The following is an 18,090-nucleotide window of genomic DNA, read 5'->3' on the forward strand; positions in this document are numbered from 1 at the left end:
TTAGCAATTTTTTTTCAATTGTTTTGTAAAATTTGTATTTTTTTATAAATAAAAAAGATTTTTTTGACTTCATTTTACCACTGTCATGAAGTACAATATGTGACGAAAAAACAATCTCAGAATGGCCTGGATAAGTCAAAGCGTTTTAAAGTTATCACCACTTAAAGGGACACTGGTCAGATTTGCAAAAAATGGCCTGGTCCTAAGGTGAAATAAGGCTGTGTCCTTAAGGGGTTAAGGACCGGGTCATTTTTCACGTTAAGGACCAGACTGATTTTTGCAAATATGTGGTGATAACTTTAAAACCCTTTTACTTATCCAGGCCATTCTGAGATTGTTTTCTGGTCACATATTGTACTTCATGACAGTGGTAAATTTGAATCAAAATATTTCATTTTTATTTATAAAAAATTATCAAATTTTTATCAAAAATGTGGAAAAATTTGCAACTTTACAAATTTCAATTTCTCTGCTTTTAAAACAGATAGTGGTACCTCATATAATAGTTATTACTTTTCCCATATGTTTTCTTCATGTTTGGATAATTTTGTGAATACCATTTTATTTTTTGGGGACGTTAAAAGGCTTATAAGTTTAAAAGCAAATCTTGAAATTTTTCTGAAAATTTCCAAAACCCATTTTTTAAGGACCAGTTCAGGTCTGAAGTCATTTTGTGAGACTTACATAATAGAAACCACCCAAAAATGACCCCATTTTAGAAACTACACCCCTTAAGGTATCAAAAACTGATTTTACAAACATTGTAAACCCTTTATGTATTCTACAAGAATTAATTGAAAATGGATATGAAATTTCAGAATTTCACTTTTTTGGCAGATTTTTCATTTAAATATTTTTTTCCCTCGCTAACAAAGCAAAGGTCAACAGCCAAACAAAACTCAGTATTTATTGCCCTGATTTTGTGGTTTACAGAAACACCCCATATGTGGTCAAAAACTGCTGTATGGCCACACGGCAGGGCACAGAAGGAAAGGAACGCCATATGGTTTTTAGAAGGCAGATTTTGATGGACTGGTTTTTTGACACCATGTCCCATTTGAAGCCCCCCTGATGCACCCCTAGAGAAGAAACTCAAAAAAGTGACCCCATGTATGCCTTGTAAGTCTAGAGAAGTAAAAGTGCATCTGTCAGCATCCCTGGTGATGTACTCTGTGAGAGGGTTAATATCGACATTCCAGGTGGTCCAGGTGAAGGCATCCCTGGTGGTCTAGGGCAGTAATGGGGTTAGTGTCAGCATTCCTGATAGTCTACAGCAGGGGGCTGATGTCAGTATACCAGTATATCTCACTGATGCTCAAGATCACTTTGCCTGATAACTCAGCATGTTGCAAGGGTGGACTTTTCGCCTCTCTGGCTTGGGGACCCAATTGCAACTGCAAACTAGGTGACCCCTATAGCTATGCCACTGCATAGCCCTAATGCCACATGAGAGGATAATACATGGACATATGTACTACAGAGGCAGACCATGCTGCTGCAATGGGGCTTTCTGAAAGAAAGTGCCCAGTCCTGTTTATTAAATCACCTTTACTATTGGGTGTCGGAAAACTCTACAAGATTCCCTCTCCAAAGGAACTGCTTTGGTAGCAAACATGGGGGGTGGCAAATTGACCCAATAGTCATGGAAATAGTACAGATAGGAAACCAAGCACCAGACCCTTCTGTCCTTGATAGCAAAAATGTCCCACGTTAATGTTTACTAAGGAGCTCCCACTCTTCAAATCATGTCACTGGGACAAAATAACTATAGTCAGAACCTGATGGTTGGTGGCTCTATTACAAATATTATATCAACAAGCTTTAGGACGCATCACTGGCTGAAGGTTCCAACAAGCAATTCATATCTAAATCTTATTTTACCTCCTCTGATATATTTGTCAATGAGTCTCCATGAACGCTATTGTAAAGAATAAATTTAAATCAGTAAATTGTTGAACTTACCTGGGGTAAGTGGAAAAAGCTGAACATCTTCCCAGTGGCCATTACCATATCTGATGTGGATGGTCCTACCACAGCCACAACCTTTGGTTTGTAATCGGTGTAATTACAAAGAACCTGGACCACAGAGTCATTTCCTTCAGTGAGGAACATCAAGGCTGCTCGTTGGATGACTTTTACATCATGACAGGTGTCATAGATTTCATACCCCAGACTGACATTGGGCAGAATGTTGCTGCTGTTGTTAATTTCACCAACAGTAAACTTCATAGCAAGAAGCGCCATGAATTCATATTGATTAAAACTGTGGAAAGAGTCATAGAGAGTAGATGTACAGTGACATTTCTAGAATATGACTTATTGTTATTAATGCCCTAGGCCAAAGCAAACTAAACAGGCATCTGCACTCCAAAGATACTTCACCACTCTTGTTCACTGGGTGAAACATGATTAAAACTAGAATAAAAAAAAGAAGGTAAAAGTAAATGACCCCCGGGGTTCTACAAGGACATCCACTGGCTGTGGAATGGTGTAAGTCTTAATATCCTGAAACTCACATTATATTATTGGCGGTATTGGGTAAGACATTGAACCCCAATTTAATTAACTATCTTATTAGACATGCCTCATGGATTGTACAATGTGCAGGCAAGTGCATGTGCTATCAAAGACAAGCTGGTACTTGGAAAAAAAATTACTACAGATACAGCAGGCTGTATCTTTCCCCGTGTGGCATGCTACTGTATAAACGTGGTCTTCATTAACACCGCACTGGAGAGGCCATGCTACACATATTTGGCATAACCATTCGTCGTGCCATGAACGATCATTTGGCGCCAGGAACATTCTTTAACTAATGCTGGATCTGTGGGCTTCTGGTTGACCTTCCTTTAAAATGTGCATGTTAGTTTCTTAATGACCCCTCACCTCTTTCCTCACCTTTTCAAGTATAGTATATTATAAATTATGGAAAAACATATTTAAAAAAAGTTAAAAACTTGGCAGTGCAGGTAGAAATACCCTTAATCATAGCATGGGTACTTCTACCTGAAACACGTGCTGCCATGTTTTTGCAGAACCAGTCTTCACCTTTTCCATGTGAGTCCTGGGTGACCAGCCCAGCGTTTGAGCACCGCCTGCACATTGAGGTGAGCTGATTCACTACAATATTTTTCTGTTCTTATATTATAAATTAAGATGGAAAAAAAAGCTTACTTTGTGCATTGCGTAGTTTCATTTCCCCTCCAGTTGCCTGATACCTCAGCATCATTATGAATGGCGAAAAGGCCACCCAGATTGAAGTCTCCAGGTAAATAAAAAAATGTCACGTTTTCCTTCTTCATCAAAGCCGGCGATGACATACCAATGACAACTGAGAGAAGGACAATAAGAGAAAATCCCGACATCTCCACTGGGAGCCCCATTCATTTGTGCAATTGGTATTGTTGGAAAATTAGATTGCGCAATTATGGAGGACATGAAAATAAGCCACTGTTTGCTCTTGTATATTTGTGTACTGTGCTCTGCAGCTGGTGGATTTGTTCAAATATACATCTTTCAAATATGTGATTTGCTAATGATGTGCAGGGCTCATGTTTAATTATCAACCGGTTATTCCTAAGGCTCGAAAAACCAGTTTTCCAAAATGAGTGGGGACAGAAGAGAGGGTCTGGGTCATCAACCTAAGCTGGTGCTCCAAGTGTTGCTAAAACAAAATACTTACAGTACAATAAATAGATGTAAATTAGGATGTGAAGTGAAAAACTTCGGCTGATACTAAGGCCCACTGGACTAGGAGAGTCTATTCCAGTCTGGGTAAACTTATGCTATGCTTGTCAAGCCATAGATGAGTAGACCGGGAGTCCACCATGATTTTGTTGCCAATGGTAGACATACACCTGAATCAGAATAGGTTTCAGGCTAAATATCTAACTATGCCTCAAAAAGGGGATGTCCCACAATTAGATTGTAATAATTTAAATAATTTTCAAAAATTGCTCCTGTATGTAGATATTGCTGTTACATACTAGTAATGGTGCCACCAGGAGTTTTTATGTTGCCTTGAAAAAGCCTGTTCTCCTGTACCATCCTGTTCTCCTGTGCCATCCTGTTCTCCTGTACCATACTGTTCTGCTGTACCATCCTGCTCTCCTGTACCATACTGTTCTCCTGTAACATCCTGTTCTCCTGTACCATCCTGTTCTCCTGTACCATCCTGTTCTCCTGTAACATCCTGTTCTCCTGTACCATACTGTTCTCCTGTACCATCCTGTTCTCCTGTAGCATCCTGTTCTCCTGTAGCATCCTGTTCTCCTGTGCCATCCTGTTCTCCTGTGCCATCCTGTTCTCCTGTACCATACTGTTCTCCTGTACCATCCTGTTCTCCTGTACCATACTGTTCTCCTGTACCATACTGTTCTCCTGTACCATCCTGTTCTCCTGTGCCATCCTGTCCTTCGATTGTTTCAGCTTATTATTCCATTTTATTCTTCTTCTCCTGCCCCCCCCTTTTTTTATACGCTACTCCTCCTACACTTCTTCAACCTATAGTGAGGTAAGTTGCTTCTGATTTAATAAGCGATCCCACCCTCCGGGCCTCTGTGGCGGACCACCAAAGACCCCTTTTTTGTCATTGACTTTGACAAGGAAAATTTTTAAATCACTCCCACTCGCACAGTTTTGAAGCTACATATTGTTGGTGTCAACCCTAATAAAAGGGTAAGTTTTGAGGGAACACCCCTGTTGTAGAAATCTTAATAGTTGTAATCAGCTTGCATCAAAGTTTGTGTAAGGAAAAAGGTAAATCCATTTTCCCTCAGCCGCAGTTAGAGAAAGACCCAGGTGCTACCATCTTGATTGAATTCTTGCTGAGCACTCCCCCTTCTCCTTGCCCAGTCTCCGTCCTTTATTTACAAAAGGTGTAGAAGGGGCTGGCCAAGACAAGGATGCAGGAAGTGATGACATACAGGAAGTGATGACATAGAAAGACAAGACACCATCATTTAGAATAACATAGCCAGCTAACAAACAGACACCGAGAAGAGAAGAGCGTGATGCCCTATCAGCTACGCGATCGGGGTCGACAGGAGAGGGGACAGTAACAGATCTCCAAATTGTGAATCTGTCCACTCGGGGTCTCACTCCGGTAGAGGTGGAGGTCCTTAAGAGAGGCCTGTCATTTGTGCCCACCACCAACTTTAGTCTATTTTCATGGACCAAGGACCTTCACCTCTTCTGTAGGAGACTCAAGTGGCATAAATTCTTTAGAACCTCAAATAGAGATACATGTAGGAGAATGGGCCTAGATGAAGGGGATTTCGATGACCTTCAAACCCTCATCGACTTAAATAGAGATCATACTCGTGTCACTGGATCAGGTCCGTTCACTACATCAAAATTGAAAAGTAAGAAAATGCCCCCCCCCCCCTGCTAACTATGAGCATGTAGACATTTTTCTACAAATGGTCACCAATGACCTTGAACATCTTGCTCGATTAGGCCCAAAATCCTTTAATCTTTCCTGCACGGAGATGCAGGCATTACAGTCTCTCGAAAAGGACCGCAGTATTGTAGTAAAACCTTCTGACAAAGTCGGTAATTTGGTTGTTCTCGAGAATGATGCTTATATCCATATGTGCCTGGACCTCCTTAAGGATAAGGAAGGCTATAGAATTTTACCCTCGAATCCTACTCAGATATTTTTGGCCGATCTTAAACAGATTCTGCTGGCTGGCTTGGAGAAGAATGTGATAGGGGCACTCGAATTTGAGTTCCTGTTACCCACTAAACCCTTGATAGCGACCTTCTACGGGCTCCCCAAGATTCACAAAGGGGTTAACCTGTTGAAGGGTCGCCCTATAGAATCGGGAGTCAACTCACTTACTCAGAATTGTGGGGTATACCTGGACAAGGTGCTGAGGGAGTTCGTTGTGTCCCTCCCAGCATATACAAGGGACACAATGGACTTCCTCAACAAAATTGATGCTCTCGTTCTTGATTCTGACTGTATCCTATGTAGCATTGATGTTGAGTCATTATATAGTTCAATTCCTCATCAACATGGCCTTAAAGCCATAGAGTATTTTTTGTGTGCTAGGGGTATATAATACGATTCACACAATAGCTTTATTATCAGGCTACTCGAATATACCCTAACCCATAACTTCTTTGTATTCAACTCAAGATTCTACCACCAGCTCAGGGGGACGGCTATGGGGAGCCCCTGTGCCCCCACATATGCCAATCTCTTCCTGGGCTGGTGGGAAGATACACACGTCTTTCCAGATCATGACGTCTGGTGGTCCAGAAATATTAAATTCTGGACCCGCTATATCGACGACGTGTTCGTTGTCTGGAAAGGAGACTCGATGGAGCTTAAGCTCTTTGTTTCTGATCTCAACAAAAATGAAATTGGACTCCATTTTACCTATGAACAAAATCCGTCCAGCATTACATTTCTGGACGTTATGGTAACAATAGTAGGGGACCATCTATCTACTAATTTATACAGGATGACAACAGCAACTAACTCTCTCCTTCACTGGAGCAGTTACCATCCAACCTCCCTTAAACAGGGTATTCCGAGAGGACAATACCTTTGGGCACGGAGGAACTGCTCCAGTGATGAAGCTTTCTTTAGAGAGGCAAGGGCCCTCCAGGACATATTTGCTGCCAGAGGATACCCACAACCAGTGCTCAAGGATGCTTTTAAACATGCACGGTCCAGAGTACGTAGTGATTTACTCATTCCAAAAATGAGGAAAATGGACAGCCCCCAGCCGATGAGAATTATTTCTAATTTTGATACTGCTAACCAAGACGTCAAGAAAATTTTAAATAAATACTGGCCTATCCTGAAAATGGACCCTGACCTCTCTGAAGTTGTGACTGAACGTCCATCCGTCTCTTATAGACGGGGAAGAAGTCTCAGGGATCGGCTGGTGGCTAGTCATTTTATACCACCTGTGAAAGAGGGCACCTGGCTGGACCGACGGCCGATAGGTGTCCATAGATGCGGCGGATGTAAGGCATGTGAATTTTTGAATACAGCCCAACATCTGGTCAGACCTTCCAGATACGTGATTTTATCAATTGTAGATCTAAGGGCCTAGTATATCTATGTCAGTGCACTTGTCCTCTGGACTATGTCGGTAAGACAGTCAGAGAATTCAGAAGGAGAATTCTCGAACATGTCAATGATGTTAAAAATATGGAGGTGACCCCGATTGCGACACACGTGAATGATGTTCACGATGGTGATCCCAGGTCCCTCCGCTTTACTGTTCTTGAATTGGTACATCCATCTCCCCATGGGGGTGATTGGGATAGGAGGATCCTACAAAAGGAAAGTGAATGGATCCATAGACTCCGGTCCCAACCCCTCCAGGGTCTCAATGAAAGACTCACATTTTCATGCTTTTTGTGACCCGTTTTGCTTCTTGGCCTCTAGGCCTATCCCTGATATGTTCCTTTTTCCCATCCCTTCACCCCTTACCCTCTCCCTTTTCATTCCCCTTCTACTTATGGGCTCGGTTGACCTTTTGGTCCCTATATACTGCGCCTGGTGCGTGAAGCACCTGAATTCTACTATCATGGACAGTGATTATGTATATTTTCACTTATTTACTTATAATTTAGTAATCAACTATTCTATCAATTTTTGCGATCTTTAATTTGTCTTATGTCATACCCTTGGTCTAGCCACCCCCCATAGCTATTGTCTATACCTTCTATTTAAAGTAATTATATCATTATAATCACTGCCCCCTGTGGAGACTCCTTATCGTTTATCTATGAATAGGGGCTACATCAGGGCTGTGTATAATATTTATATATATTTTTATTCAAACTGTCCCCCCTCTTTGAGGCTTAGCAGTACCTTAACCGTAGTGTGTTCATAAAGTCCGGCCGATCAGCGTTCCACTCTGGAACGCATGTCCACCGGTGATGACGTCCAAACTGGACGCCACACACACGATTCATCAACCTAGTGCTGCGATGCGCTCCACTCTGGAACGCAGGGCCCGTGACGTCAGATCCGGGCGTCGCGGCCGGAAGTCGACTGTGCAGCGTGCGTTCCACAGTGGAGCGCACGCCCTCTCAGCTGGAATCCTTACCGCACCATGAGGGGGCTGTCTGTACACCTTAGCCCTTACACAGGGGCTACCCATTATCATTGATTAGGAGGGGCTGACTATAATAGGGGGCTGTCCACTGAGGTGTATTGTTGGACCCTGGGAGAAGTGACCTTCATCTGTCATAGGAGGATGAGTCAGTTGTAGGCACCAACAGTAAGTAACCCTGGCTACCACATTGATATATGTGTGGTTTGCCACTGAGGTTTTAAAGGGGGAACACGCCTCATTATATGTTTTTGTTATATAGGTGACGCAAGATGATCAGTCTCTTTATCCTAAGCGACTGTCTAATTTGATCCAGCACGTATTGTAAGCTTATCGTTGCCAGTTATATCTATGTACACTGGACTCTGTGAACACCATAGGTCTATGTGAATATTATCTTAAGGCTAACCATGGCCTTCTGTGAGACCTAGCGTGGCGGTATATATATATTGAACTTCCTCTGGACACAGTATCCACTCTGACTCTACTACGCCAAAATTACGTGCCTTTAATATCAAGACTGTTGGTGATTGTCCCTCCCTCCCTTTCTCCCAGTAAGGTTATCTGGTCCAATCTTTTAACTGTATTATTGACCGTCTGGTGACACCATTTACTGCCGAACGGGTGTATCGCGGGTGTCCCAATATTTATTGGGCCTCCCTCCGTTCGACATTTTGTCTATCTAGCTATCTAACCTAATCCATTTACCCCCTGATGATCCCACACCGTGGGGGAAACGCGTTGGGGTTGAGCACAGAATTGTCTGTGTGATCAATAGTTATCTTCTTAGGTGTCGTGTATTGTTTTATGTAGTCAGTTGCACCGTGTACCTCTTGGCATTATATACCATCAGGGTTGTATACACTGTGCATTTTGTTATATCTTTTCTGTCCGTGCCTATGCCAGTCCACCATTAGATTATTTGTTATTAGCCCATACACATTAGGGCCAACTAGGAGCTGCCAGATAGGTTCGAGGACGGGGTGTCTCCACCTTCAGGAGTCGCCCCTGGGCAGAGGGCCTAGATCTAGGTTTTGTAATTAGGGTTACCTTAACCCCCCCCCTTCCTTAATAGAATCTTGGTGGACGGTTATATGTGTGGACATTATAGGACAAATTGTTTGCCGTATGAGTAATATTAAAGTTTATCTTTTTGTAAGGGTTATGTTGTAGCTGGACTAGGAATTCTTACCTTTAACCCATTATATAGATTTGTATCCATTTAGGCTGGATTTTTACACCTCACAGTACATTCATAATTAGCGCTAGCTTCAGCTGCCTGCTGGACAAGAGTTCTCAATTTAAGAATTTCCACTTTTAAATCTTCCACTTCTCTTTTCAAACTCAGCTTCAGCCTACAAGACTCCTGATATTTATCCGCTATCCACCCAGCAGCAAAAATCAGAGCATACTTGCCTTTCCTTTTGCGACATTTTCTGGTACTGATCAGGTTTGCTACACAATTCTGGGCCTGCAGCCATGGATCAGTAGATCCCTGCATAGCCTGAAGAATGGCTGCCGTGTCCTTCAACTTTGCTACTTCTTTAAAAATACTTTCCATTGCACAAAAAACAAACACCACAATGGTTGCTACAAAATACAACACACTAGCACCAATTTCTAGGAGTTGTCACAATACTTTTGGCACAGAACCTTTCTACACAGTAGTACCCGTATTAATTATGCCAAACAAGTCTACAATTCAGTGTAACAGCCACAGATATACAAACATTAAGCAGAATCATCAACTATAGGACGATTTCACCACTAAACTGCCACTAATGCTCACACAATGGTTCCTGTATCAGACTGGTCACTGCGCTATAACATAACCGAACACTCAACCGATATCCAGCACAAAACTTATCAAAACAAAATCAAACTGTACATAGAAAGGTTACAAAAAGACAAGATAACTATTCGACAAAACTAACATTTCAGGCAAAAACAATCAAATCGCTTTCCATAGCAAACTAACTAAGATGGCCGACAAACTTAAAGATGGCCGACAAGCATGGTAAAGATGGCCGACAAGCACATGGTCGTCACACAAAGGAAATCAAGATAGTGTCTACAATATCCAGCAATAATAACAGTTTTTATATTTCCCTATGTTCCCTACCCCCTGAAACCAGAGCAAAACCTCCACTCTGTGGGTGATTTACAGGCTAACAATATAAAAACACTCTCTAAATGCTGTCTCTAATGTACAAACACGAAAACCAATTGCTGCCTCTATAAACCTCTATAAAATCGCCTCTTACAAAATCACAGTAACATAAAAGTTAAGAAGTTACAAAAAAAAACACAATACCCTGAGCTGCTCATCATACAATCTCATCATACAATCAACTCAGATCCATCAAAAACTACACCATGGAAAAACGCTTACCTTATCCTTACACCCCTTGACGCAGCAGAAAACAACCACATAGGTTGTTTAAATAGATTTTTTTTTTCTGATACCAGCAGATTGGAGTACACAGATTTCAGTTCACAAAGAGCAAAACTTTCTCAAAAATGAGAGTAAGGAAAAGGATTTTACCTTATGCCGGCCTTTTTTGCTTTTTGAAAATTAAATTGTGTCTCCTTTAAGTTCTGCTGATAACAGGGAAAAAAATTATTTCCTTCCTGAGCTCGCCATCTGTTGTAGAAATCTTAATGTTTGTAATCAGCTTGCATCAAAGTTTGTGTAAGGACTGCTTGTCTTCAAACTATTCGGATGACCTGGGAATGCATTTGCTGTGGGGGACTTCTTGAGAGATGGGCGAGTTGCGTCCTTGGAGGACCTCCGGGCATCACGGATGGCTTTGAGTTGGACCTCTTTGCATTAGGCTACATTCACACGTCAGTATTTTCCTATATCCCGATTTTCGGTCCGTTTTTCGCGGATCCGTTGTTCCTGAAAATGTTTCCGTATGTCATCCGTTTTTTGCGGATCCGCAAAAAACGGAAACATGTATAAAGTTCAATAATCAAATAAAGTTGTTTGGATTTCTTTGAAAAAATTTTTAAAAATAAAATAAAAAAATTTGTTAGGGCTCTTTCACATCTGCGTTATTGTCTTCCGGCATAGAGTTCCGTCGTCGGGGCTCTATGCCGGAAGAATACTGATCAGGATTTTCCTAATGCATTCTGAATGGACAGTCCGTCCTTCAGGATGCATCAGGATGTCTTCAGTTCCGGAACGGAACGTTTTTTGGCTGGAGAAAATACCGCAGCATGCTGCGCTTTTTGCTCCGGCCAAAAATCCGGAACACTTGCCGCAAGGCCGGATCCGGAATGAATGCCCATTGAAAGGCATTGATCCGGATCCGGCCTTAAGCTAAATGTCGTTTCGGCGCATTGCCGGATGCGACGTTTAGCTTTTTCTCAATGGTTACCATGGCTGCCGGGACGCTAAAGTCCTGGCAGCCATGGTAAAGTGCAGTGGGGAGCGGGGAGCAGCATACTTACCATCCGTGCGGCTCCCGGGGCGCTCCAGAGTGACGTCAGGGCGCCCGAGGCGCATGGATGACGTGATCGCATGGCACGTCATCCATGCGCATGGGGTGCTCTGACGTCATTCTGGAGCGCCCTGGGAGCCGCACGGACTGTAAGTATACCGCTCCCCCGCTCCCCACTACTACTATGGCAACCAGAACTTTAATAGCGTCCTGGGTGCCATAGTAACACTGAAAGCATTTTGAAGACGGATCCGTCTTCAAATGCTTTCAGTACACTTGCGTTTTTCCGGATCCGGCGTGTAATTCCGGCAAGTGGAGTACACGCCGGATCCGGACAACGCAAGTGTGAAAGAGGCCTTATGTGTTTCCAGGAACGGATTCCGCATAAAACAGATGACATACGGAATGACATCCGAATGTCTTCCGTTTTTTGCGGATCCATGGACTTTGCATTGTACCAGGATCCGAATTTTGCGGACAAGAATAGGACATGTTTTATATTTAAACGGACATGCGGAACGGAACAACGGAAACGGACAGCACACATTGTGCTGTCCGATTTTTTCCAGGACCCATTGAAAATGAATGGGTCCAGATCTGGTCCTGATCTGTTCCGCAAAAAAATTGAACAGATCAGGAAAGAAAAAACGGACGTGTGAATGGACCCTTACTCTCATTTTTCATTTATATGCCAAAAGTACCTTGCTATAGCTAACAGAAATTTTATACCCTCTTGGTTCGACACTCTTGTAGCCTCGCCCAAACCGGCAAGGAAAACTATCTCGCTAATTCACAACAAACTGCTATTGGAGGGCGCACCTAGTAGACCGGCCTTCATTGGGAGGTGGGAGCAAGATCTGGGTATACCTTATCGGATGAGTCTGTCTCCTCACTACTGAGAAATTCTCACGGGTTCTCCAGATGCATTAGAATCCAGGAGAATTCCTTTAAACTGCTGACGAGATGGTACCGTACTCCAGAGGTGCTACATAGGTTGAATCCTCTCACTTCCCCAGCCTGCTGGAGATGTCACGAAGAAGTTGGTACACTCTCGCATATATGGTGGTCGTGCCGGGGGGTCTCCCAGTTCTGGACTTCGCTTAGTAGGATATTGCAGCAAATTTGCCCTTCGGCCCCTCCACTTTCTCCGACTCTGGTTCTTCTCAATGTGCCTTCAAAGGATTTCCCCTTGCACAAATATTCTCTATTAGCACACATGTTGTCGGCTGCCAAACTTTTGATCCCTCTACATTGGCTCTCGACACAAGTACCTTCAATTGAGGAATGGACCCAAAAGGTTCACGAGATCTGCAGGTTTGAAGAACTAACCAGTTGGGAGACCCTCTCGCACGACAAATTTAGTAGCATGTGGGGACCGTGGTTGAATTGGTTGGAGACGGAATCGGGGAGCATGTGCCTCCCTACAGGGGACTCTGCAGTCACATCTCCCCTTCAGTAACTACCCATTCGTGTTGTTTATCCTATATTGTATGCCATGCTTGCTTAATTTGTCAAGAGTTATGTCTCACTCAGCATCCGCCTGATATTTTGCTGTTCTAGCCTGCTCTACTCCTGTCTTGTTGACAGAGCTGGTCATGCCCTCATGGGAACTTGACCCTTCTTATAGGTCACACTTACTACTCATGTCATGTCAGGTCTGCCTAACAAGCATCATTTTTCTTACTGCTTGTTCACTTTCGCTACTGTACCTATACTCACATCATTGTACTGTATATGCCTCCTCAATTGTTGGGCTATTGCCCGCATGTTGTTCTTGTCTTTTTTACCATGCTTGTCGTGATAAATAAAGATTTGTTTAAAAAAAAAAGTTTGTGTAAGGAAAAAGGTAAATCCATTTTCCCTCAGCCGCAGTTAGAGAAAGACCCAGGTGCTACCATCTTGATTGAATTCTTGCTGAGCACTCCCCCTTCTCCTTGCCCAGACTCCGTCCTTTATTTACAAAAGGTGTATAAGGGGCTGGCCAAGACAAGGATACAGGAAGTGATGACATAGGAAGACAAGACACCATCATTTAGAATAACATAGCCAGCTAACAAACACATGTATACAATAATCTACCATTACCACTGAGAGACAGATGACAATCTATAAAACACACACACATCCTAAGATAAAATGTCCGCATAATAATTTCCACAACAGTCCAAAGTAGGCGGAGCTAGCAACGGTCAATGAAAATGTAGCTATTTTCTATACGCTACTCCTCCCACAGTTTTAGGAGTACAATTACCAAACTTTGTACACTTGTTCGGCACATACCCAAATAGGTTGCTTGTGCTTTGTTAACCGATCCCACCCTGGGGTGGCCCCCCGAAGACCCCACTTTTTGTCATAGACTTTCATTGGAAAATTGTAAACTTTTGCCACTCGTACAGCTTTGAAGTTAAACTCATGAAACTTGGTCGTGGGGTCAACCTGAAAATTTCTGTCACATTTTCGGGAACTAAAAAGTGGGCGGAGCCACAAACAACCAATCAGATTTTCCCTATTGACTTCAATGAGAAAATTTAAATTGCTGTCATTCTCACAGTATTTAAGCCAGAATGCCCAAACTTGGCACTGTGGGTCACTGGGTGACTGGGGTTAAAATGTATAAAAAGGGGGCGTAGTCTACGATGGCCAATAAAATTTCAGCCATTTGTTTAAATGGGAAAATTTAAAACTGCCGCTGCTCTTAGACTGTCAATGGCAGGGTCCTCAAACTTGGCACACTTGGTTACTGGAGGACTGGGATTAAAATTCTGAAAAGTCGGCGGGGCTAAAAACAACCAATCAGATTTATTTGATTGATTTAAATGGGAAAAACAAAAAATGCTGGCATTCTCACATTATTGATGTCATGGACCTCAAATATCACAAATGTGGTCATTGGGTGTTTCCACTTCAAAGTTAGAAAAAATGGGTGGAGCCACCAACAACCAATCATATTTCACTAATTGATTTTCAGTAGAAAACAATAAAACTGCTGCCATTTTCACATGTTAAATGCCATAATTCCCAAACCTTATAGTGTTAGTCACTGGGTGACTGTGGTTCACAATTAGGAAAAAAAAGGGGCAGGACAACAATATCCAATCAGATTTCAGCCTTTGATCTTAATGAAAAGCAGATAAACTGCTGCTATTATCACAGTTTAAATGCCAAGTGTCCAAAACTTAGCACAATTACTCACTGGGTCAAAATTTAGGAAAAGTGGGTGGAGCCTAAAACAGCCAATCAGATTTCACCTATTGACTTCAATGTAAAACTTTCAAATACTGCCATTCTCACAGTTTTAAAGCCAGAGGCCCCAATCTTGGCACAGACCATGACTGGGCTTAAAATTCGGAAAACTGGACAGAGCTTAAAACAGCCAATCAAATATTACCTAGTGCTATTCAATGGGAATATTTAAGTTGCTGCCATTCTTACACTGTTAATGACAGGGTCTTCAAACTTGGTACATTTGGTTACTGGGTGATGGGAATTCAAATTTAAAAAGTGGGTGGAGCCACAAAGAACCAATCAGATTTTCCCTATTGACTTCAATGAGAAAATGTAAAAAGCTGTTATTTTTACAATATGAAAGCCAGGGTCCCCAAACTGGCACCATGGGTCACTGGGTGAGTGTGGTTAGAATTTAGGAAAAGTGGGTGGAGCTTTTAACAGCCAATCACATTTGAGCCATTCATTTTATATGGGAAAATTTAAATTACTGTCACTCTTTGACTGTTAATGGCAGGGTCCTTAAATTTGTCAGTCATTCGGTGACTTGGGTTCAAATTTTAAAAAGTGGGTGGAGCCACAAACAGCCAATCAGATTTCAAGCCAACATCCTGTGGTTTATCCAGAAACAACACCATCTAGTTTTAGAATTGTTCTCAAACATTCACTTAATGTCTGTGGTGCTGGAGGAGAGCCGCTTCTAGTGAACTGACCCATGTTTAAGAGAATCTAGGTGAAGCTACAAGCTACTGGGCATGTGTGACAACCACCACTGGAGATATTAAGCAAATGTCCGTGGCTAGCACATAGTCTAAATACAATTTTACAAAACTAATGTAATGTCTGTCTGAGTAAGGAGCTGTACTAGTGATGCCACATAGTGCACTAGTCTTCAGGGACACGCAGGTCTGAGCTAACATATAGGGGTGGCTGGCCTCATAATGTCATAGCCTCATCAGCCCACTTTGATTTCTCTCTGTAGAGTCAATGTGCAATCTGCCTCTGAACATCAGGGGGCACTATTATAAATTATTATTACAATTTATAATCCGTTTGAAATAATAACAGTCTCACTCATGTCTTTGCTCTCCCCAGTCTACATTACAGCCTTATAGCTCTTGCTTGCCCCTTTATCTCCTCCACTCTAAGGTTTTTCCTTTCAGTGTGCCTCTTTGCTTTTATTTCCATTCCCTCGGAAGGCTTCCATCCTTTATTTTAAAAAAAGACACAATTCTTTTAGGTAAAAATCTATTTATTGTTCTGTGTAATTTACACATTAATTGTTATAGATTTTAAAATATTCTTCTGATGCCATTTCTGGTCTGAATAGAAGAATATAACATTTTGGAGCAAAGTAACCCAATAGCATACCAAGGGAACTCAACAGAGTCACAATCATTTGAAGCAAAAGTTGGTTCCCATCTGTGACCTCAGCATAGACAGGAACAAAGACAATCCATATCAGCAAATATGCCAAGGCAGAGAATGTGATATCTCTTGCCAGGTTGTACTGACCAGGTGGAGCTTGGGCTACACAATTTAACATAAAGGAGATAAGAGCAAGTATTCCATTGTATCCAAACATCAAGAAGAAGCAGAAAACATTGGTTATTTCACACTTGAGGTACTTATAGAGGAAAGTCACCTGTTCATTTTGATACAAAGAAGGTGCAGTGAGCATGTACCATGTACAAAACAACCCCTGGATGACAATACTAAAAATCACGAAGACCCATGTTCCTATGGTCTTTAACCATTGGATATATTTTGTGGGAACATCTTTAAAATCAGTTACCAACATAACTTGGAGGGCTTTAATTGAGAAAGTCGACAGACAACACGTAAAACCCATAGCCGGAAGTGGTTGCTGCAACTGGCACACCAAATCAGCAGGTTTACCAATAAAAAGGATGATACTGAGATTGACAGCCAACAAAGAAAGAAGAGTGAAAGAGCACATGTGACCTCCAGAGGCTCTGACCAGTGGACTATGCCTGTGTTGGAAGAAGAGAATGATGGTTCCCAGGACAAGACATAGGAGAACGAAAGATAGCAGAAGAAGAAATATGACAGAGAGGTGACTCCATTGTAAATACATATAAGTTGGTATGCTACAGCTGGTGCTCCGTACATTAGACCACTGACCCACGGGACATGGCTGACATTGATATTCATCTGCAGAAAGAGTCACAAAAAGTTTGTCAATCATAAAAATCAACATACTGCACATGACATTTGTTTTATAATATCTTCTCACATTATAAGCATTTACCTTCAATAGACTGAAACATTCCTTCTTGACAATCAATGCAGTCAAAACAACAGGAATGGGTTCCTTTCACTCTTCTCACTTGTCCTTGTAAGCAATCTCCCGAACACTGAGACTCTGGAACCTTTGTGAAACAAGATCTCTTGATACTAGCAGTTCTTTACCAGTGTCTATAAACCAGTGGCTTGGGAACCACATGTGGGTGTTTATTTCCAACTTTTGGCATCTGCAGAGTATATTGAGCACTGGTGGTACCACGGGTCCCACAGTATATCTAAAAGTTGGCACTAAAGTCAAACCATATCACTAACTGATAAATGGTATCCACAGAATATTCCATAAATGTGTAAACCCAACTAGCCTGGTGAGGTGGCATGTCTCGCCATTAACTTCCATGGGAGTTATGGAAACATGGGAACAAGCATGCCATATGTTACCCTGACTCCCATATAAGTGGGTTATGCAATAAGTATCTAAGGTAAGGATAACCCTTAACACTAAAGTAAGAGCAACTTGACTGGTTGGCTTTGCTTGAAAAAGTTAGACCTCTGCTACATACTAACAGGTAATCATTTATTTATGTTAGTTTATTTTTCAGTAGGGTATAAAAATCATTTGTCACAAAACAAGCTATGGTGCTACCTCTAACCTATGCCAAAAATCATAATACCTAAACATATTACATCCAATATACCTCCACAAGATTAATATTAAGATCATGTTTAACATTTTGCCCATTTCATCTAAAACAATAGACATGTAGAAGGATGAAAAAGGACTGAATTCCATCCTGAAGTCCACCTGGAAATTTGTACCAACCACACCATCATCACTATTGATTCCATAACTCACCATATTCATAGGGGTTCCCCAGTTAATGAGAGTTCTGTTCAATTCCATGTCCTGGTTGTAAGATCCAATTTTGGTGAAGCCTATTCCAGACATACTATGGGTGACTATATCATAGCCAGTATTAGGATTTCCATTGCTGTCAAACTTGAATGAAATGTTAAAGATGGAAAAGTCCACATTCTTCACCTGCTCTAGCAACTGCCATAATAAACAAATA

At 41.9% G+C, this 18,090-nt stretch overlaps 1 protein-coding gene across 1 annotated transcript in view; it reads right to left on the reverse strand.

Moving 5' to 3' along the window:
- Positions 1 to 772: 772 nt before the first annotated feature.
- LOC122926183 (taste receptor type 1 member 3-like) overlaps positions 773 to 18,090 on the reverse strand; it is a 30,201-nt gene continuing 12,883 nt past the window's right edge. Inside the window, exons 4-9 of the mRNA XM_044277563.1 lie at positions 17,874 to 18,071; positions 17,025 to 17,145; positions 16,124 to 16,927; positions 6,555 to 6,663; positions 1,963 to 2,263; positions 773 to 781 (exon numbers count right to left, since the gene is read on the reverse strand). Of these exons, the coding sequence (XP_044133498.1) occupies positions 773 to 781; positions 1,963 to 2,263; positions 6,555 to 6,663; positions 16,124 to 16,927; positions 17,025 to 17,145; positions 17,874 to 18,071 (1,542 nt within the window). The remainder of the gene's footprint in view (positions 782 to 1,962; positions 2,264 to 6,554; positions 6,664 to 16,123; positions 16,928 to 17,024; positions 17,146 to 17,873; positions 18,072 to 18,090) is intronic.

Source organism: Bufo gargarizans, chromosome 2 (assembly GCF_014858855.1).
Source record: "Bufo gargarizans isolate SCDJY-AF-19 chromosome 2, ASM1485885v1, whole genome shotgun sequence".
Lineage (NCBI taxonomy): Eukaryota > Metazoa > Chordata > Amphibia > Anura > Bufonidae > Bufo > Bufo gargarizans.